The sequence below is a fragment of the Cyclopterus lumpus genome, chromosome 23 (genome assembly GCF_009769545.1).
Source record: "Cyclopterus lumpus isolate fCycLum1 chromosome 23, fCycLum1.pri, whole genome shotgun sequence".
In the NCBI taxonomy this organism is placed as follows: Eukaryota; Metazoa; Chordata; class Actinopteri; order Perciformes; family Cyclopteridae; genus Cyclopterus; species Cyclopterus lumpus.
In genome coordinates this window covers 3,876,103-3,900,150 of record NC_046988.1, presented here as the reverse complement: position 1 = coordinate 3,900,150, position 24,048 = coordinate 3,876,103, and the positions used below count along the sequence as shown (strand labels likewise).

Here is a 24,048-nt window from a genome sequence, read left to right as displayed (position 1 = left end):
TGGGAAGGAAGAAGAACACTTAAGGGATTCTTTTTCCACTTTGTATGTTTGCGTCTGTGACTTCTCCAAAATCCATCAAAAGTTAGATATTGATAACATTTTTAATACAAAACATAATTGTCTTGTAAGTAATCAACTGTGGAAGTTGCATGGTAGTATCCATTAGTCAAAATGTTTTACTCTATGTTACATGGGGTGTCTTCAAAATATATGGAATTTTACAAAACATATTCATTTCACCAAACCTTCCAGTTTAATTCCGTTCGATAGTCTGAAGGTTTCCCCGTCGGGGTTTGTTCAGATATCATTCATAGACAGATTTACACAACATGGATCCCGAACCATTCTTAATGTCAGTTGACCGTATTTTCTGATTTATGAAGTGATATGAAGAGATATCTGAAACTGATCTTCAGATTTCTGTTCTAGAAAAAAATATATTTAAAGAGATAACTCATATATTTAAACATTTGCTAAAACTTGCCATTAAAAAAAGTATTGTCTTAATGAAATTAATCAACTAAGGGAAGCTTCATGGTGATATCCACTAGATACATAGCCAAAAGAACACAAATAAACTTTCTGGTTTTCATTATTTAGAATATTAAGAATGGAAAAATGGAAAATGTGCATCATAACACTTTCATCGGGCACAATGCTAAATAATAATAATAATAATAATGCATTTAATTTATATAGCGCTTTTCATAGTACTCAATTTTTTCATAGTACTCAGTTTAGCAGTAAGAGCTGCTGTCACTGATTTCTAAAGAGGAGGTTTCTACATGTCAGCTGTGCTGGAAATTGATGCTAATGCCTAAAGGTACATTCAGGTTAAGAATGAATGGGAACCAGTGTTACTCAAGGTAATACCTTTTATGTGTGTGTGTGTGTGTGTGTGTGTGTGTGTGTGTGTGTGTGTGATAAAAACCTCCTAACCTGTGTTTCTGATATGGCCACAGTGTGTTTGAAGACGATCCATTCCACCGTCTCAGAGCAGGGAGGTGTGGTTAGTGAGCCATTGTAGATGTAATATTTATCGGTGTTATTAGGCAGCAAGGACCGCAGGGTGAACGCTTCCATCGACCCGCTCTTATCTGGTAAAAAGAAGAAAGAAAGCCCCATAAGTAAGAAATGTATTGCCCCCACACTGCTTTGTCTGGTTAAATTATATTAAAACCACCATTTATATATATATATATATATATATATATATATATATATATATATATATATATATATATATATATACATATATATATATATATATATATATATATATACATAAATTGGACTGCCCTGTCTCAGACTGAAATTCAATGTCACCATAATTGACACAATCTTTCAGCTGCTGCTTTGATTAAACACAGATATTCTCTTGGACACTAACACTATTTCGCCCGATAAACAGAAAGTCAAATACTTCCTTAAATGTGATTCTTTTATGAGGGCACCAGCTGCTCGTATGTAGAGGTGACCTACCAAACCTGCTGACGGTGTTGACGGCTTCTATAACAGGGCGGAAGCTCTCGTTGTCGTCCAAGCCGATCTGTGGGAAAGAGCATTGATGGACACACTTTTAATCTCATCACTGTATTCCTTGAGGAGGAACAGACTGATCTCTCACGCCGAGCACCAATCAACGAGGTTTGACTGACCTCAAAGAGCACAGCCAAGGCAGCGATCCTTCCTCCTTCCCCAACGGCAGCATCCAGACTTTGGAAGTCATCTGGATCGTAACAGAAGACCTGCATCTGAACGAGTGCGTTGGAAACGAGAAGTTTAGCTTCACTGGTAGACAAATGTATGATCAATAAATGTGCTGGTGAGAAGACGGCACCTCCAGGGGGTATTTCATCCCATTCAGGCTGTGTTCAGACCCATCGGACGTCGCATTGCAGTGCCCCCAGTGGAAGGTGATTGTACCAACGCGGAACCTGGAGCTCAGCCCTCCTCCACTCACAAAGAACTCCCCTTCCACGCGGAGGGCCACTAAAACACACACATAATAATAACAGGAAAGACTGTCAGATGAAACTTGTCCGACAACAGGCTTAAGGGCTGCAATAGTGTATAAATATATCGTTTTGAAAATCGTTCTCACTCAAGTGCAGGCAGATTTACGAACGATAGAAACCCCACCAAAATCCTTCCGAATTGTCGGACTCCACCACTGCTTACAGAACGGTATCGTTAAACAGTGTGGATACTCACAACGTTATAGTTAATACTCGCATGGCCACCTGGCCCCAAAGCTTTGTCTAAATGTGGAACTTCTGCTCAAAACAGTTCTTCAGTGATGCAAAAGATACAGATTCCAAGTTTCCCCACAGGACACAACAGCCTCTGGGGGCTAAAACTTGGACATGTGTATCTTTTTATGCATGGAATGAGGCTGTGTCTATTCCGGGTATTTGTCATCTGATAACAACACTTGAACTTGCATTCACACATTTCTTTGCCACTTGGAAAAACTAAACATTGACATATAATTAGCATATAAAAAGGCAACAATGAGGCTGCATAGTATTACCTTATCAGCAGCTACAGAGCAACATTAGCGTTCATTAATATCTGGACGGATATGAGTCTGATTTGTCTCTTTACAGATGCTCCACGATGTCATCCAACTAGTCGCTAACTTGTCTGTCTGCGGCTTAGCGCTGGGCAGGTAGCCTATATTGGGCTTTTTAGAGCTTCTTTGAATGACGACTGCCTGCTGTGTCTACCAGAAACAAAGATGAGACCGGGGAGAGTGAACCAAAACGCTAAAGTCGCAGGCCACAAAACCAAAACAATGCTGAAAGCCGCTGCATAGAGACGAGGGGGACAGAGTCTGCTGACAATAATGTTACCTGGGAGACGATCCTTGTTTTAATCAAAGCAGACGATAACGTCCCACAAGTCCACTTTTATTTAGCCTCTTTACATTTTGCCTCTTGAGAACTGTATCTCTTCTGCGTAGCTTCACAATGTGTTGGTGAGACAACATAACAATGGCAGCGATGCAATGTAATCTGTTTTGATATGCAATTTCCTCTCCGACTTCTTGGAGAAAGAGATTCATTTTGGGACCATTAATGTATAGAAGACACACACACACACACACACACACTCATTCACAGCCCAGGCTGTATTGGAAAGATGGTGGTGATAGCGCCGACATCTTTCATTTGTTTATCAGGGCCGACATCACTCACTCTCAGTCTCTCCCCGTCTCTCTCTTTCATATTTCTGTTCCCCTCCTGCTCAGCTTCCTCTCTGCCTCTTGACACGCTCTTTCTCCACATGACATGTTGGTCCCGCTGTCCCTCTGGCTGTCTCTCACTGAATTACTTAGTCCCTCCCTCCTCCTCCCCTTTCATTTTCGGACTCTTTCTCCTTTTAATCCTCGCTGCTCCTTTTCTCTCATTAACCTCGAGTTTGTCTGCTTCTGGAAAGTTAAGCTTCTTTCCACATCTAGGGGATTAATTAACATGTTGTGCTTTACAGAACCGGACTAATGTCAAAATCATTTCCATAGATTGAATCTACTACATACATTATCTCCTTCCTCTGGTTTCTGCTTTAATGTGCATTTGTCTGGGACTGAAAGGATAATTAAAAAGAAATCCTTCCACCACACGTGACACAGCTCGTGGTCTGACTTCCTGCCATTGCAAACATGCCCTCCGCGGCTTCAACTGGCGATGTAAGAAAGTCGTGCTTGTAAAAAATAAGAACAGTGCAGGAAGAACATCAACATACCGGTCTTGCCGTTGTTGTGGATGGTGCTGGACTCTGCCGTCAGCTTGTCCCAGCCCTCTAGCTGTAGATTCTGGTACTGCAGCCTGACCTGGGTGAACGTCTCGTCGATGTCCACGGGGGACTGCCTGGCGCTGTTACAGGACGGGTACTTCTTACCCCAGTTGTGCTGGTTCAGGGCACCTGTACATAAGAGAGAGAGAGAGAGAGAGAGAGAGAGAGAGAGAGAGAGAGAGAGACAGATAGATGAAGAGACAAACACTATCAAGGACTGCTGATCTGAAAATGTCAAACTCCCTGATAGCTTGTTACGAAATCTTTTTCATGTGCTGTCAAAAGAACATTTTCGAAGCACAGCTGCGTTTCAGCTGGAAAAACAGCGACTTCTTGCTTGGCCTCTGGATTTCCTTCCAAATGCATCCTTCGGAGAGAGAGAGCGAGGGAGGGAGAGAGAGAGAGTCTTCCAATTACTCAAGAGTCTCTAAATGACTGAAATGCGGTCATGATTTATGGATGTTGATGTGCTTCTCATAGCGCCTTTAAGTCTTGCTGTTCAAAAGCAGTGGGGTTCAATAAGGCCAGAGGGTGAGACATCACTGGCCGGCCTCCGGTCACTTCAGCCCAGCACTCTGTCTGCAGCATGAATTCTGTTTAAACGTATCGCCGTGATGGATGCGTTTGTGTGATTTAACAAGCGAGGTTTGCTCGACAACATAACACAAACTACTCAATCACAAATAGAGGACAGGAGATGTGACGTTCTCCTCGTTCTGTGCTCAGAACAGATTTATTTGGCACTAATGCTCCGCTAAATATCACCAGCTCTGCCTCAAAAGGGTTGCGCATTGTTTATTTATGAGCGCATGTCTGGTGTTTTATGAAATGCAGTGCCTGCGTGAATTTATTCACAACTGAATATCACACTATCTGCATTTACATCAACTCACACGATGTGTGTATTTATATTATTATTCATGCTTTTAGAGCACATGCATGTGTACCTTCATATGTATTGACCTGCAGTGTGTGCATGTGCGTGTACAATATGAATTCACATGTTTAAGTTACCTGTGTGCACTCTGGACTGCAGTATGTGTATTTGTGTGCATGCATGAACAGCCCCTGGTGTCGGCATGAGTGAATGTGTTCACTGTGCACGCATTCATCCGCTCCTCCCAGTCATTTCCTCCTGGAGCATTAATGTTAGTCACAGGGAGAAGACCTGACTGAGCTGCATTCATTACGCTGGCTAATATTTCAGAGTTAAAATCATATGCGAGAACATTGGAAAACGGGCAAATAACAAAAAAGGCACAAAAAGTCATTACATATAGAAATCACAGCCTTTATAAGTCACAATATAGCTATTTATGATGTATGCTCTTTCACGAAAAGTAACTTCTCATTTTTGTTGTGCTTTTCCGCTCATTACGTGCATATTATTGTCTAAATAAACTGCCACCTGTGCATGAAACAACTCAAATTGGTTTAGCGGGGAGCAAACAGCTGAAATGTATTGAGTTATTGGGTAATGGAAATGTGCCATTGGACGTTTCTTATCTAGGGCTTGGTCGTTAGTGAGTGTGTGTGTTTGTGTGTGTGTGTTTCACAGTAGTAGAGACAATGAGTCTAATGAGGTCAGAGCAGATGGTTTAACTGTAACTGGTCACACATGACTTAACGAGGTATTAGCTTTACATTCCTTGTTGTGTGTCGTGAGAGCTTGTTAAGCCTAAATTAAACCAAACCAATGCCCTCTTTGGTGCATTACTGCCTGGTTTCAACCTGTAGAGATAGACTGTGGATTATAGTGAACATGTGATCCATCCAGTGGTTCAGCAGCATCCAGATGTAGTTGATTTACAGGAGCCATTAACTCAAATATGCGATAATATACTACTATACTACTTGATTACTGGAAGTATCTTTTTGATTTTATTTCCGCTACCAGTTTTTGCTCAGTTGCCCGTTGTGGTATTCAGTCACACCGATTTCTGCCACTGAGACCTCTAATACCACAACATAATTAAGCTATTGCTCGACAATTTATTGAAAATACACTGATTGAAGGTGATTACAGGGAATGATGATTAAACATTATTCAGAATTTAAAATCTTAAATTTCGACCTGTATTTAGCATTTTACAAGTGCTAGTGGTGAACATGTGTGTGCGTGTGTATGTGTGTGTGTGTGTGTGTGTGTGTGTGTGTGTGGCGGGGAAAAATGACACAGGACTGTCACTGTGTCAATGACCACATCTGGCTCCTGCAGCCGCGTCCCTCAGCATCGCAACACAAACGCACACATCGAGTTACATAACGCTACCATGGCAACGAGTCGCTCACTATTTGGAGTGAGAAATAAAAAATTACGGCTTTCCCGTCTTAATTTAAATCAATAAACACACACATGCATGCACAACCTCTCGCATTCAGCCAAGGGGTAGCGTTTCATGATTAAATATGGAAATTAGATTTCATATCTCTGAGTTCCACTTGCTTTTTCACAGTATTCCCAAAGTGAAGCATGCTGACGCTGCCAGTGTACCTATTGTTGTCAAATCCACATGGGAGACTTTTAAAGCACAGTCTGCAATTTGATGAAACATTTCTATAAGTATTATTCTACATGTTCCTCCTTACTTTTTGCTTTTCTACCTCTTGCTCTCTCAAATTATCAAGTTCTACAGGATGAATAGAAAGACATTGTCTACATGTTTTATTATCTGTATTCTCATGGTCAACAGTCTGGGATTTAATTCATGGTCATCTGTAAAAGCAATTCGACATCAACATTTGTAATAAAAATGTGCATTTAATTATTTTTGTTTCGAAAGCTGCAAAAAAAAAAAAAATGAAGTAAAAAAAAGCTCTGCCGCGGATCGAGGAGAAGTCAGCTGTGAAAGCGGTCAAGACAGAAACCATTTACACCAGAGACGGCTGCCTTTTTTAACCACACCACCTCCATCGTTTCAGCTCACTTCTCACTCTCGAGGGAGGAGAGGACAAAGAGAGGAGAGAGGAGACACAAAGGGAGCAAGGAGGAGCAGAGAGGAGGCGACAAAGAAAAGGCTGAAGACACAAGAGGAGGGGAAAGACACACTAATGCATGATAGAAGAAATGTAGAAGACAAAAAGAACAGAGAAAGGAGACACATGGAGAAAAGTGTGTGTGTGTGTGTGTGTGCGCGCACGCCCTGATGTACTGTGTGATTCATGCAAATATACTGTTTCTGCTTACATCAATTAGCTCCCTTAGATGACACACACACCCAGAGAGAGAGAGAGAGAGAGAGAGAGAGAGAGAGAGAGAGAGAGAGAGAAGGTTCTGCCCTGCTGAGCGAGTTAACTGTTCACAAAACATGCAGGGTTATTACATTGAATAATGGAGGGCTTGACTTTTTTTGGCGAACGTCTGCTCCTGTTTGCATCACTGCTGGCAAAAATAGCTGAATATGTATCAAATATTAAAAGAAGAAAAAAATAATGGCGGCTCGTTAAGTTGAACACAGAGTGGTGCTTTTATTGTCTGGCTGGCCAGATATACCACAAGCGGTTGAATGGTCTAACCTTTCATGCAGCGAGAGGCCTTCCACTCTCTTTAAGGAACTACATGTACCATTTTGTGAATGTATCCATGAATCTATTATTTTGTATTAACTGATCAATCATTTAGCACACAGAAGAAAACAGAGATCCAATCTAATCCCAAACTACATTTCAAAAACCCAAAGATGTTCAGTTTATAGTGACAAATCAATTGCTCCACGTATCATTACACCACTAATTAGTTAATTATGTGAACACAAATAAGGAAGCCTGGAGCAGCCTCTAGACCTGTTTCACAGCGGACATATTGACACAGCAGGAGAGGGACAGGTGTTATTAACGACCGTATTAAAGGCTGCGTGGCATTTAGGGCCGTGGTTACACTTTTGTGATTGGATGAGTCAGGTGGTTCTGGTTGATCGGATCCCAGTGTATACGGAGTATAAAACGCATACTGACATGATGACAAAAAGTCGCACTGAAAATACGAGCGTAAACCACTGCGCTGGTTCTTCTCGGCCCCAGGGCTCTGGTGTTGTGCCTGCCGGCTCAGCGCTAAGGACACTGGTACAACTAAATGGAATGCAACCGCTGCTAATGATCAGTCACAAAAAAACATGTTATTTTGAGAGTGACCAGCTCAGATTTGGGAGATTTGAGTGACCGTTACGACCTGATGCAGCAAATCTCCCTAATTTCTGAAAGCTCAATACTCTCCTTACTGTGAGAGGGACTGCTCCGTCTTAGCTGGTGTCATGCGTTCCAATCAGTATCTCAGTTTGCAGTAAAACTCTTTGATTACAATGCAGCAGAAGCCGGAGCAGAGAAATAAGAATTGTTCTTTTGTGTGAGAAGAGACTTCAGTCATTCTTATTCTGCAGAATCAATGGACACACACACACACACACACACACACACACACACACACACACACACACGCACACATAAAGGAGTGAGCCTAAGGCTGACAAGATCTAAGCTACTAAATAAATCCATTATGAATGGCAGAGAGAGGACTCCACACACACGCACGCACGCACGCACGCACGCACGCACGCACGCACGCACGCACGCACGCACGCACGCACACGCGCGCGTGCACACACGCACACACACACACACGCACACGCGCATCACATCACTCCAGCGAGATCTGCCATGTTAATGATGCAACCGCCACACACATCTACAGCCAGTGGATCTGACAATCAGACCTGTCAAATTATGTATTTATTTTTACTGGGGGTATAAATCACAGTCCCCATATGCCGTTTATGTGATCTTTGAGGACTCCGTCTAGACGTGCGAATATGAAAAGGTCTCTGGAGAAACGACCGGGACGAGACTCTCTGCATGGATTCACTTAGTTAAATATTGAACATTTGCAGACTGGCTCTCTGAACTGATTTACTGTTCATTTAAACAGTCACAGTGAAGCTGGAAAATAAAACCGCACCAAACTTAACTTAAAGTGTATGTGTATATATATATACACATACACACACTGCAACAATGTATCATATGTCCTTTGGCTCCGCCCACTGAGGTTTACCTTCGCCAATGAGATTAATCCTGCATATGCGTACATGTTTGTATAACTTACAGCCCGGTCTGCCAACCTGTGATTGTCACGGAATGCGGAAAAGACATCATCAACAGCACTGTGGGAAGTTTACGAAGCTTTTTGGATACTGGATTTATCACAGTACACAGTTAGCTATCATGCTGGGTCGCCATTGCAGCCACTGAACTCATTAACCCAGCCACGTGGGGGTGCAAGCAAGGAACAGGGAAAGGGGACGGGGGACAGCGAGAGCGTGTTCGTGAATAAAGGAACACGGGAACGCACATCGGCATCATTACCTCACGTCTCCCACAAGGCGAGCGGCCACACAGACTGAGCAACAACTGGAGCAGAAGAGAAGCCAGCCTCGAGTATTTGGTGACTAAGAGAGAACTTGAGAACATAGCGGGAACAGCTAAAGTGAACACATGCATGTGGACAGAAAAAGAGACAACGAAACACATGAGATGAGAGAGGACGAGCAGCAAGCTGGTTGAGAGACCCAAAACAGAATCCGGGCTTCTTGTCATAGTGGAAAAGCCTCTACAGCAGCTTTAAGACCCTTAGGGAACGCTAAGTCCCTCTAAATGAAATGATGATAACAAAAACAACAAAGACTTGGGTAATGCGTACTTACAAGGATCAAGATTAATTTAGGTTAAAGGCTTCCAACCAATTATCAGTGACAAAGTCCCACTCTAACAAACTGCTTGGTACACTACACGACGGCTGCGGTCTGGTTTTCAAATGACTACGTTGACTACAATGTTCACCAGCTAGTTGACGGGTAGTTAGCACACAGCAGCTTGTATCAGAACCTATTTGCTGAAAACATGTGCCTGTAGAACCAAAACAACGGGAGCCACCAGACCTTTTACATTGATCGTTTCATCCATTGTTAATGTAAAATGGTAAACTGTACTTGTATAGAGCTTTTATAGTCTTACGACCACTCAAAGCGCCTTAACACTACATGTCGATTACCCATTCATACACAGGAACAGCTTGCGGGAGCAATTTGGGTGCCAGGTGTCTTGCCCAAGGTTACATCGACATGGACTTGTGGAGCCAGGGATCGAACCGCCGATCCTCTGATTGAAGGACGACCATCACTGAGCCACCAATGTGGACCCTTTTAGAGATGATGTCATGACCGGTCAATATTTGATACATTTGGGTTGATAAACCGGTTTTCAACGCTCTAAGCAGCTCCAATATCGGCCAAGCGTTTCAGAGATAATAAAATATTGCTATATGAGGGATGAGGAGACATGGAGGAATTAGCACACCAGTGAGAAGATGGATAGCTACTTAGCACGCCTGCTAATTACACCTCCACGCAACACTTGTAACAAAGAAACGACCCAAATAAAGTTGTAACTTATTAGGGCATAGCAACGTGCTTTCCTATGCTTTGACAAGAGTGTGTGGATGAAGCAGTTAGTTGTTCAATGTTACTCATTAAGAGGAAGTCTAGTTCACCACCTGCCTTACCGATTCCACTGTGCTTCCATGCTGATGTTACACGTGCCACAGAAAACGTGCCAAGTATATACAAACACTGATTAGAGCAGCTTTAAGTCTACATTTTTGGAAAGCCAGTTGGGTTTAGTTACACCTCGACCATATTCTCTCACTGTCAGGATTATGCTAATCATGTGTAAATCGGCTACTTTACAGCATACAGTATGCATACATTGGTGGTGGTCCTTTCATCACAAAGGTGACAGAAAGACTTAAGACAGACTTATATATATATATATACATACACAAAAATTTTTTTAAAGCAGTGCGTCAGAAAAGAAAAAAGAAAAGGTCTGTGTGGGATGGGGAATGTTGCTTAAGGTACCAAGGAGAAGATGAAATATGATCCAGAAAGGCCACCTCGAGTAATCAATCCACGCGTTTGAAGACTTATCGGACAGCCGAGTACAATACGATGAGAATGTAAAAGTAATCACAGCCTTTGTTTATTTGTATCCTGTGTCTCAACGGAGAATTGTTGGTATTCACGTGACAATGGCTTCTACCAGGAATCTGCACTTGCATAAATAATTAACAACACAGTGCGCTGAGCCTAGTTCCACAGATTGCTGGGCACCTTTTTTTCTTTTTTTAAATGAGGTGGCTGCAGGCTTTAAAAAAAAAAATGTTAAAAAAAATGTTTATGCAATGCTAATGATGTTGGTCTGGAAAACACATGAAAACACATTGGTGACACTTAATATTCACATACCCGCAAATGGATGAATGTAAGAGGAACGTTCGCACCAGCACACTGATCCGAAATTAGCGTTACCATAATAAGAGGAGATTTTGGATAAAGAATTCTTCTGGTGTTTGGGGAGATGGAGCCGTCACGCAGCCTCTCATGCGGTCCTTATTAGTCCATCCCCGAGGATTCTGGGACACTAATGACGGACAGATACATGATGTTCTCTGGGCCGCACTATTGAACCACAAGTGTAAGGTAATACTTTTTTTTGTTTTTTTGTAGCAGTGTGTGTGTGTGTGTGTGTGTGTGTGTGTGTGTGTGCGTGTGCGTGTGTGTGTGTGTATTGAAGCCTGCATCGCCCCTGGGTGAGACTTAGTAGGATCAGGAAGTGAGAGCTGGAAGAGGGAGGCAGAGCAGCCTGGTCTCCTGAAAATTACATTTACATCCAACAAAACTGCATTGTCAATTAAGTTGAGATGAAAACCTATTCTCTCTCTAATTCCGTTTGTTTTTCGACGAATCACAAGTGCGTTTCCAATCACAGTCTGCGTAAATATTTCAATTTAAGTCCTTAACTTCAGCCAAAATGATGTTTTCCCCATGATCCAGGGGAGGATATAGGTTTCCCTCTCGACGTAAGTGAGAACACAGTTTAGTTGTAGGGGAACGTCATTTCGTAGGAGAGACACCGATACAGAGATCGAGAAAAAAGGCAAAGGAGAAAAGAAATACTTGTCATTCAAGCTTAATGCATTATTAATGAAGCCAGCATTATTATTCTTTAACATTCTGTTTGTCGTCCTCCGTCATTGCTGTTTTCATTGAAGGCTCATCTTCTATGCACAACATGACATGATATTTCAGCTGTTCTGATAAAACAAGTAGCAGCAGTATAGTCAGCGTAATATATCTATAGGAACTCCTAGTCTGGTTTTTTAACAGTAACTTTTGAAAAATATTCAAATGCATTTGCCAGGAAAAAGAAACTGGTATTTTCAGAGCGCACAATTTCCCACAAACACACACATAACAGATGGATGCCCTGGGGGGCGTCCTCCAGGCAAGAGGATCTCAGGGACCCCTTAGAGACAAAGCACAGAGGAATGAGGAGGAGGAGGAGGAGGAGGAGGAGGAAGAGGGATGCTTTTGTGTGCAGACATACAGTGTACCTGCAAGTGTATTATTAATACTTTTATATATAGGTTTAATAAAAGGTTTTTAAAAAAACAAATAATGAAACCAAGCTGCCACACACGTAACTGATCAGATTTATATTATTTAAATATGCAACAAATCTAAAATTAATCAAATAGAAATAGTCTTTTTAAAGCTTTTAAAGGATGAAAGGAAAGGGATGTCTTGTAGTGACAAACTCGTGAACTTTTGGCTCTACGGAGCACTTTAGTGTCTCTGAGCCATCGCTTTGGGTTCACGGAGCACAGCGTTACCCATGCGGAGCACTTTCAACTTGGAGCACATCAGTTTCAGCAAAACTAAAAGGAAAGTGATTATCAGACTTGGATTAGGGTTGAAATGAAAACTCCAGTAACTCGATTGCTAAAGATCATCATGGGATGTTTTCCCAGCAATATGAAATGGATATTAGAAAGGGAATTATGACATGTTTAATTTCTGAACACTAGTTCTAAGCAGCTTCTAATTCATCCTTTAAACGACTAACGGGAAGATTAATTCACAATTAAATACTATGTATTTCCTAATCATTTGAATTTAACCATTTGAAAAACTTTTCTTTAAATCGCTTCACACAAGTTGACTTCATATCTTATGTTTGTTACCGAATCCTCGTACAAACGTATATTTAAATTTAGAAGCAAAAAGACCTATGTATTTAATTAAGTTTTAGTAATTTAGAAATGTAAACTTTTTTTTATAAAAATCAAACCAAACATACATGATTTGCTTGATGGAAGCGCTTTGAAAAATGTAAATGTTGATTGTTGCCTAATGTTAATCTTTCCTCCTCTGCTTCTCTCTCTTCCTTTCAGCTGAATTCTTCTTTCACTTCAGCCCTCCTGCTCTCACTCTCCGCCCCCTGTTTTCTTTTACCCCCCCCCCCCCCACCCCACCCCACCCCTACTTCTGACCCAACTAAAAAGCTGTGCGCAGTGCCTCACAATGAAGTGCGTTTCTTTCACATGTTAATGATTTTACTCACGACTCGGTGCACAGCACAAGGCAAGAAACAGCCGGTTCGGAGAAAACAAGACTGTGCACGCACGGTCGTTACAGTGGATCCAAATGACCTGCCACCGAGCCACCTTCAGCTGTGATGATGAACTTCAAAACCCAACAGAGAGGAACATGACAAGTGTGGAGCAGGCAAGGAAGAAGAAAGACAGGCCAAGAGACAGGAAGCAGGAATACAGATGGAAGTAAGGTAGACAAGGAGGGGAAAGACATGGGGCGTCGCCGCTTCATTTCTATTGCAGACAGGCTTTTCATCACACTGATCATTTCAGTGCATCTCACAAGGAAAAAAAAACTATTACACTTTGTCAAACCGGGTGTACGGTCCTGTCTGGGAAATGATTTGTCAAGATTTGACAGAGGGAAAGAAAACAATGTTGATATTGATATTCATACTGTTTTGAAACCCCATGGCTGTGGGAGTCTGGCTATGAGGCCATTACAACATGGCTCAGGGACAAGTTTCATATTAAACGCAATCCAGTTGTGGATACTTGTATTGTAGTTCAACAGATTGGTTATGTTGCAATGTTTGCATTCGGTTTGGGGTTTAACATTTCATTATCCATTTTATCAACAAACGTATTTTGTATTTTATTCAATTTCCAAGAACATGGAAGTGTTTAAACCAGCAGCAACCTCCGGGTCGGAAAGGTGAAGCCAATGCGCACTTTAAACTTTCATTCTTTCGGATGTCCTTCAGGGGCAGCTGCTCCGAGTCAGATTGTATAGAAGTCTATGAGAAAATTACCAAAATTCTTTCCTGATTTACAGTAAACATTGTAAACATGTGTTTATGGCAATAATATTTTCATGTGTTTGTACTAGGAAGTTGATTTACCTCAAAAATAAATGATCTGTTAACTTACAGAGGTTACACCCAACAGCCACGATGTAAACGTTGCTTCCTGGGCGGTTGATGGTGAGGGCCACAAACAAAGATCACTCAGCTGACAAAGTGTGCACCGTAGTATTTATCTCGTAGCTCTAACTTGAAGTAATCGGTATGACGATTCATCTACCATTAAAGCGTCATCATTTCACTGCACATGAACCAAACACCCATGCAGCCATTGGCCTGAATCAGGTTGTCACAGTGTTTACAAGTGCAGGAAAAGGAACGATGCCTAAAGGTGCGTGGACTTCATCGTCACACACTGTCTGGTTAATGACATTAATTCAAATTTAAAAATCACTTTGCGAATGCTGGCTCCGCGACTCAGACGTTTCCCTCATCATACAGTGTGTCGATTATCACCAGCAATCCATTTGGGGTGCAGGTTAATACGTTTAATGGCTCTGCATTCAGCTCTGATGACCTGTTGAGCCTGATCGTTCCTCCTGATCCCCCTTCCCCCGACCATTAAGGAGCTAATCTCCCGCTCGGGGACCATCACGGTCCGTCTGTGTCCTCTCTTTGTTTCCGGTGGACCACAGCTTAGCTCGGCAGGGGCTTCGCTCTGAGTTAGCTGATGCCATCTCACCATATGGAGACTTCCCTTTGTACCACGTGATGTACGGACATTTACCAGTCTGATGGAATTGTGCCCCGTTGTCTGTTTCAGGAAATGTTTGTATGACTTTGAAAGGTGAGCAGAGGGAACCTTGATTATTGGGACTTTCCAATTGAAACTTGAAATTGATGGTTGATCAATCCAGTTTCCAATGAGTTCCCGTGTGTTTGCAAGTATACTGCACCTTGTTGCTCTTATGTTTATGTTTGATTATTCCTATATTAGTTTCATTATTGATGTAGAATACTTTCTGAAAATATATAGAGATAATGTTAATAATCTTATGATAACATTATTTTAATAATACAAAAAAGCCCGACATTTGTACTGTAAAACATCTGTAAGATTTGATTGGTGGATTTACACTGTTGGGTCACGAAGTACAGATGCACTGTGACCCGTAAGATTACTTAAATATTAAAATGCTAACACGCACACACAAGCTGTAAATTATAACTTTAGTATAAAGTAAACAAATGCTCATGAACACCCAAAAATCCTACTTCCTGTCAAATCCCTCTCATCCACGAGGAACACATGACAGTTGAATATCTTTCATCAGTTCAAAAAGATGGCTCCTGCACACCTGAGTACGACCAGTCGACGTCTTCAGGGAGTTTCCTCAGGCCACGGACCAGCGGCTCTGCTGCCACAACTACAGAGGAGAAGATGAAAAAAAAAAAAGGTTATCAGCGTTGTTTTGCATTTCCAAAAAACACACACAAATGTGCTGACCGACAGGTGAGCAGCATCATCATCACATGACCACACAGGCTTTTCCTGTCATGCCCTGGATACATTTCACTACCACGACACCGATGTGTGTGATGTCACTGTGTTCTTGAGGCCGCCATTTATAACGGGCGAACGCTGGAGACAAACATCTTCTTCTGTACAGAAGAAGTGGACGAAGTCATCTGGGCACTCATCTTGGAATACGGCCGTCACCATGTTGTTGTTTTTGCAACCGATGAACTGAAGTAACCATATTTGGAATGTGGAGGAGTGCTGCCGGATACAGCTCCGGCAGCGGAGGCGACCTGTCAATCACAGTAGCCCCGCCCAAAAGCATACCCTGCTTTATGGTCTATTTGACATTTACTAAATGAACATCATTTGGAGAAGACTTGAAACTAGAGATTGAGACCATGAACTCAAGTTAACAGCCACATAGGTTTTATTCAAAGAATGACAATGATTTGTTTGCAACACACACACACACACACACACACACACACACACACACACACACACACACACACACACACACCTAACTAAGAACACATCAGATTTCAGCATGTCAGGATTATCTTAGCACCATATGTCTACCAGGGGGAGCCACTAAAACGATGACGAATGACGAAGCATAGCTTTAGGATTTATCCACATTCCACTATAGCACAGGGTGCATACAGTCAACAATGTTTTAGTTTAATTTACAGAAATATAGTTAGCCTAAAACTGACGTTTGGATCAAATGCTGACTGCACGCTTTAATAAGACACAGAGAGTGTGAGGATCAGTTCTTAGATTCCTCCTGCAGGGGGTTCTGAAGCTTATGAAAACGCTGTTCGGGGTTCTTTACCCACAACTCTCTCTCTCCCTCGTGCTATTTCTACTTAAGTCACTTTCTTTCCACTCTCTCTCCTCCCGCTAGAGTCAATTAATCAACTGCTAACAGAGAAAATGTTTCCTCTGTAAAATAAAACACACACACGGTGCATCTCTCCCAGCAACACCATCAAGGGTTGCCTGCTGGTGGGAAAGTCATCCACCCTAAAATAATCCCAACATTAACACGCCAACGCTGCACAGATTGAATTTCCATTAGAGCTGCATGACATACTACAAACAGGCCCGCAATATAAATATTGTGCTTTTTGTGGCCAGAAAAGAAGCCTATACGCAAGCGACGGGTACCAACGGTGATACTGCAACGCACTAAAGTGCAAACCAGATGGCATATTTCATGTGCTCAGAAGAGGTCAGGCACAACATGTATAGTCTGACAACGCCCGTCGCTGAGCTACTCTCTATTGATCTTTTGCTGCGCGTAGAAAAAAAACAAACACCTATCCTGCGAGGAGATGAAAGGCCGCGAGGAGAGTCAGATTTAGGTCATGGACGATTACCACCATATCTACTGCATTAGGTCTATCCATGTGGCACGGACGAGCACAGTGTAATCCTATTGTTTACAGCCGCCGGGATCAAAACGTCCGACAAAAAAATCACTCCTTTCATGTAGTTTTATCAAAAGCGATGTTGTTGTTGAACTTGCAAAGACGCGAAACGCAGCGCAGGGAAAATCTCTGTATCATCTGTAAAATGGTCTGCATCGATGAATATTCAACACACCCCGATGCACAGATGCAGCCACAGGGTTGGGGATTTAATGTTGCGCTTCACACTTGTTTAACTAACTTTTGCTTCTTTCCCAAAAGAGACTGATGATAAAAGTGAGAAATATTTTCTTTTTCATTTTCTGCTTTTGGAGGTTACAGGGAGCTGTTTGCTGACTGGCTGCACGGAGGGGTGAAAACAGACTACCGATGGGTCTTTAAAGGTCTGAGCAGAGGCCTATGACTTGGTGGCGAATAGTTATGGAGGGTCATTCTTGACCTTGGGACTAAGTTAGGAGTGCTTCCTTTAAGGAAATCACATTTTGGATGTAAGAAGATGGAATGTGTAAGTAATGGAATGAGTCTTGTCCCCTATGTACTGACAGGAATGACAATTACGAGACCAATGTATCGTAAAGTGATTATTAGGATTTGACCCATGCAGCTTGCTATCCTCTTTTATGTGTAATATGAGAACGAAGACAGGAGGGAGAGAGTAAAAAAAGAAACTTTTCATGAAAAGAAATGTAATGACAGAAAACCGAGAGACAGAAAATAGCACACCGATACATGTGGGGGCTTAATTAAAGCCTCTTTTCCTAGCGTTCACTCACACTGCCATCTATAAATTCAGTGTAATCAATGATCACATCTGCCTTCGCATAAAGGAGGGAAGTCTGATGAGAGAGATGAACGAAAGTGTGAAGAATGGAGTTAAATGTGGTGATGTGGCGTAAATAATGGCTTCATTAACACCACCCTGTGATGGATTTCAATCACACACACACACACTATGATTGAAATGGATTTTGAATGTACTTGTATGCATTAGCGCTGCATAATCAAAGAGCGGACATGCATTAAGATGAATTAGAAACACCTTCAAAATTATAATACGCGTTTTGAAGCACATTATAAATGTATGATGGGCGTATTTCCTCCCCGTGCCGTCTACGTGGACATCCGTAACTCGCGAAACCACAAAACCAGATGGACCGACTCTGACACCAGTCGCCCTTTATCGAGTCGGCCGATGCATCCTGATGTGACTATTAAACAAGTGAAGCTGCCAAGTCACTTTTTCTAAAGGGATGGATTACAGGTTGATCAGTGAAGAGGCACAGAGGTGGAGGAATGTCAATAGGAGAAGATGTAGATTTTAGATTTAGACTTAGATTATCTTGAGCTTCTCATAACGCTGATAAAAAGCTCTAAAGAAGATCAACAGGACCTGGTTTTAATCATGCAACTGCAAGAACTGTTGTTGTATTTGTTTCGTGTTAGTTATTAGAAGTATAGCTGCCAGGCTCTGACGCTCCTTCATTTGTCGTAATTTCTCTCTACTTTCTGTAATAAAAAGGCATGAAAATGGTTTCAAATCACAAAATAACAACATTTTGTTTATCGGATATCTTTCTTTCATCAACATGTATTATTTAAAGGTTTATTACATACACCATATTATAGATAGGGGAACAGGTAGGCCTATAAAATGAGTGAAGAGTTGATAGCTGCCATTTTTTAACTAATTATGTAGCTTTTCAACACGTGGTCCAAGAGAAGCTGCCACCGATGCCCGGTTGTCAGGGAGTTACAATGGCAGCCGCTGGCTTCTGATGGACCTCACGGGTCTTACTGGCAAGTGTCACGGCCCTAAAGCAGCGGTGGCCTAGCAGTCAGAGCTAAACAGCCACTCTGAGTCATTGGAGGAAGCGGTGGAACGAGGCGATGAGACGGGCCGAGTCCCCGGTGCCTCGAGCTGGAAGAGCACAGCGGATAGTGACGGGACTGCGCCGCCGCGGGGCTGGCCATGCATGACGCTCACAGCTGAATCACTGCATTATTCCACCCATCTGCACTCTTTCTGCTTTATCAGATTTCCCCGGGAGGCACCAGAGGCCTGACATTAAAGGCTTAGGTGACCGCGGCAGCATCAAGACATTTGTATGGATGTTTTATTCATGTAGGAAAGGTCATCAGACATGCAGTTCTCCAACAAGGCTCCGACACAGCACCTCACATTCACATACCTGCCTTCGATGCTGGAATGAAGGGAACACTGGTGGAGTAAAAGATTGGTTTCCACTTATAGATGTGGAACAAAAGCACGCTTCAGCCCATTTTAATTGATGCCCCGTGTATTGGCATGAGTGCGTAGGACTGAAGGATGAAGCGAAAAGAAAAGCCAAATGAGGATGTGTGTCAGCCAGACAGCTGATACTCACTACAAGCTTCACTCGTACGACTACAAGAGCTCCACTCATAAACATGTAATACGGCAAAACATGTTGAGGCGATGCGAGTGTGAAGAACACGAGTTCTCAGTTGAGATCTGATCTGATGAGTTGGTCATCAAAAGATGGAGAGGTTCAAGTCCTCGACTGACAAAATGAAAACACAGATGAGGTCGTCAGTGATACCAAAAATAGCATTGTTGATCTTTCTGAGCTGGTAATGAGATTACTTCATGTGTTATATTTTCACAAATTGAATCTACAGCATTTTGGAAATGTTTTGGTCTCAATCAGGTGGACATTTCTCCTCCAATAAGAATTTAAAGTAAATCTGAAATGACCTTTCTAGAATTATTTGGTTTTTTTTCAAATTGCCTACCTTATCGGCCTCACATGTCCTACTGTTGATATTCCACATTAAAAGCATTCAACTGGTGACAACACATGGTGGCTTTTATTGTAAAGCAGACGGAAAAAAGAAAAAAATATTTGCATCAGAATGTAGTAGTTTTCAGTCATTCACAGCATCGTATTTGACTGGATCAAAAAGTAAAACAAGAGCTGTAAACAGACACCAGTTGTTCTCACAATGTATTTCTCACAAAGAAGCTGCTCAAGGAATGTCCGCTGCGGTATTAAACCCGACTTACTCTTATCAGGAAACCCTTCCACTCTCACCCTGCAGACAGGCTAGGGTGTCCCCCCCAGATCCTCTTACATCAATCCATCACGTTCCGCTCAGTCCAGCGGTCATTTTGTGATGAAGTGTTGAAATTGACTGTTATGCCGTATCCACTTGGCCTTGACCTTTGCACTTCTACGGTTACCAATTCCTCATGTTTCCGAGAAGGCCTTTCAATAACCCAGAAAGGCGAGGCATGAACATGTTGCTTTCAATCCAATGTAGATTTATAGATAAAGAAATATAGCTAGCCGGTTTACTGCACGTTATCAAGCTTGGAACGTGTATTTTAAACTCTTGGAACTGCTTTGAAATTAAATCTAATTATGACTTCTTTAACTACATGCAGAAGCAGCCCTAGGCGGCTGTTTCTTTTGGGTGGGGGGATTGGGAAGCTGCAAGGAGGATTCTGTATTATTAGTGTTGGGATAAGTGAGTCGGTCCCAGCTGAACACTAATGAATAGCACAGTATTGGATTACAGGACTCCTGGGGCTGATTTAACCTGAATCCTTGAGAGGAGGGATGTGTTCATCGGCTGCATTTACACCAACACAAACGTATTATTAACAGTAGATGTGATTACCGCGGTCTTATTAAATGAAGCAATGTATTCCTCCGGGGACGGAGATCCTGAGAGTGCAATCCACAAGAGGGAAAGTGTCTGTACGATTCTATGTAGGGTTTAGTTTGTTCTCCAGAAGAATCACAGCACTTTATAATTCTTTCAAGCAGCTTTTCAACAAGCGCTGTTTTCAGATGATTCAGTGGCAAAGCTTGGAGACGCATCATGTGCAAAGCATTTTGACCCACCATTAGATTTGATGACGAGTTTCCCAAGTCTTAGATAGGGATGTCAGGAAAACTGACATTCTTCGGCACCAAGGCAATGCCAACATTCTGAAAAGGCAATGGTACTTGTTTTTCTACAGTACCTCAAGTCTACTAGGTACTGGGGATAAGGGCTCGATGGCATCCCCACAACCCACGGACGACAGAAAGCTTCCCCGATGAGGCTACGCTGTGAACATGTTGGGGAGCTAGTTAACGTTAGCCGTTAGCAGCCGATGGGCAGCACAGTCCTGCTTGGCTAATAACGAATGGAGCTAACAGCTAACGTACGGAGGTTGCATTGAGGCACGTTATAATGCGTTCATTATGATGAGTTCAAATGCAATCTTGAAAAATCAAACTCGTGGCGGATCATAAGAGATTAATTATAAATTTGCAAAAAAATATACTGCAAACAGTAATAAAAGTGTATGTTGAAGTACAGTGATGTATTGTTTTATTTTGCTGTTTACTATAGCATTGTGGTTATTAAGAATCCTAAAATTGCACTGGTAATGGTATTGACGACATGCCACAACTTTAAGCTGAAAATAACAGGAGTATTATTTATTTTGCAGATGTTTGGTCATAAAACAAATTAGTGGACAAAAAAAAATTATTAAAAATGTCAACCTCATGGTGGCTAGCGGAAAAGTCAGGAAATAATTGGGATTCACCCTTTAAGGATCGTTGAATATCTGTACACATTTTCAAGACAATCCATCCAATAGTTGTTGAGACATGATGGTGGAAGAGGAAAGTGCAAGGCTTCACCAAAATCAATAGAATTCATCCTCTTGAGAACACAAAGCAGCCGCTCTCAGCATACAGTAAACTGTATCACTGAAGCCTGTCAACACATAATGAGTCACATTCCTACAGTGAACTTCTAATTAAACCAACTGGTGTTAAATATATTTGCCAAGTGAAAGGACTCCGAGATGACTGCTGCCATCACTGATCCCTGCTGGACATGCGACATCCGCGGCACATAAAACGTGACAGCTGTTGACCTCAGTGTAACAAACACACACACACACGCACACACACACACACACACACACACACACACACTCGTCTCCACACATAGATACATAGATACATACATACAGGCACATACCTCCAGGGGCCAGACTATAACTTATATAGCATTCAGCTGTGTTGAGTGTCGGCTGGTTAATTTAGTACGCTTGTCTCTCAGTCAGTGTCTCGCTGTTTGTCTCGTCATCTTACTTTGTCAGCCTGCGTCTGATTGGCTGCAGGTCGTATTGGAAGCTACGTACAGGACCGTGAACAATATGGATGCACAAAGAAGAGAGAGAGAGAGGGGATTTATAACTGGCTGTCTGGACAGGGAACACTTTAACATAAATGTTGATAGGACAGCGCACAGCACCATTAGTACCCATCTGATAAAATGTCCATTTAATGGCTCTGACATTTTATTTCCCATTTAATTCAATGTCATTCCATGTAATTACCTGAGCAGGGGACTTCGACTGTGAATAAGGCATAAGAAGAGTGAAACACTTTCCATATTCATCCAATAAGTATTAGAATATATCATGATTTATAGAAATGTTGGACACGACAGAATTAAAGCCGCAATATAAAACCATATCAGACATCACTGGGATCTGTGTGTGTGTGTGTGTGTCCTGCACAGTTGTTCGGGGGGACAAGGGAGTTCATTTTTGTGGTGACCGTGAGAATTTGGGGCCCTGGGTTGTAGGTGGTAATACAGATGAACAGCTGGGGGGTTAAAAAAACACTCAGTCACACACACACACACACACACACACACACACACACACACACAGTGTCAGGTATCACCTGACGAGGTCCAGCCAGATGAGGTATCCCCGATTCTAATAAAACCAAACTATCTCGTTATTTAAAACTCTGCTCAGCTTTAACAGAAACACGCTGCCGGAGCTCCACATGACGACGGCTTTAGCATATCAAGGTGATTCAAAGGTTCTCTATTTGTTTTGTAAAGATACTGTGGAGTCATGTCCACCTGAGCGGAGAATGAGTCACCCCCCCCCCCCCCCCCCCCCCCCCGGTTCCCCCTCAGATAAACACTATTAGCTTTTTTTGTGTCTAAAGAAACAGGACGGGGTTCAATGCAACGACATGTCCTGGGTGCATCTTAGTGGACACAAGCCAAAACATTATTGATTATAGAGGCCCGGGGCAGTTGAGGTAAAGAAAAACAGCTTTGTCATCATTATGTAGCTCAGTAGCTCAAACACAGTTATTTGTTTTCTGAGCTTCTGTAAATGTATAAAGGACGGAGATCTTGGACTGAAACGTCAGCAGTCATTTCTGACATCCTCACTTCTCCGCTCAGAGGTTCCTGTTCCATTCAGCTGAATCTTTCAAGACTTTGGCTCATGGTTGATTACTTGTAAACTTGTTCTGGTAATAAAGTGTTATGAGACAACCATGCTTAAAGTACTTTGTATTTCTTACAAGGTAAGGGAACATTAATTTCCACCACATAACCCATTACACTCGAGTATGCCAGCAATAAAAAAATAAATAAAAACTAAGAGCTACGGTCAAACAGATTAAATTAATAGTACCCACACTGAAGGCATGAGTCAGCGAGTTATGCAGGCACAGCTGCTTTGGTTGCAAAATTTGTATTTTTGTCTCTTTCGACTTCAGTTTAGAAGTGGAGCACACCCAAAGTGCTGCATTTGAAATTCAGCATTTTGTCCCCGCTGAGATTCAAATAAGACTGTGCAGATCCTGTCCAAACCTTTTACCCACTTAACAGACCTCCCTAAATAGATTACAACATATAATAGGAAAACCATAATGGAAAGCAATGATGCAGGCTTTGTTTTCTTTATCCAGAGCTAGTCAAATAAATCTAAATTTGAATGACTGCAATATGATTGCCTACTTCAGGCTATGTGGGTAATGTGAATAGGACTGCAACTAACAATAACATTCATTAGCAATCATTATCTTGCGTATTTTAAATATAACAGGAAAAAGCAGAAAATCCTCTGGAACCAGAGAATGCTATTTCTGATTGATAAATGACTAAAATGGTTGTCAATTATTTCCTGTCAAGTTGTTTCAGTACTCAAAAATAAAATACTGAATTGGTACTCAGTCATCAACATTGATTATTTAACTGATCTTTGCT

General features: G+C 42.0%; 1 protein-coding gene across 1 annotated transcript in view; it reads right to left on the bottom strand.

The window, feature by feature from the left end:
- The window catches only part of ptprz1b (protein tyrosine phosphatase receptor type Z1b), a 49,328-nt gene that overhangs the window by 15,677 nt on the left and 9,603 nt on the right, over positions 1–24,048 (bottom strand). The window contains exons 3-8 of the mRNA XM_034526818.1: positions 15,384–15,452; positions 3,748–3,927; positions 1,841–1,992; positions 1,659–1,754; positions 1,483–1,549; positions 940–1,097 (exon numbers count right to left, since the gene is read on the bottom strand). Of these exons, the coding sequence (XP_034382709.1) occupies positions 940–1,097; positions 1,483–1,549; positions 1,659–1,754; positions 1,841–1,992; positions 3,748–3,927; positions 15,384–15,452 (722 nt within the window). The remainder of the gene's footprint in view (positions 1–939; positions 1,098–1,482; positions 1,550–1,658; positions 1,755–1,840; positions 1,993–3,747; positions 3,928–15,383; positions 15,453–24,048) is intronic.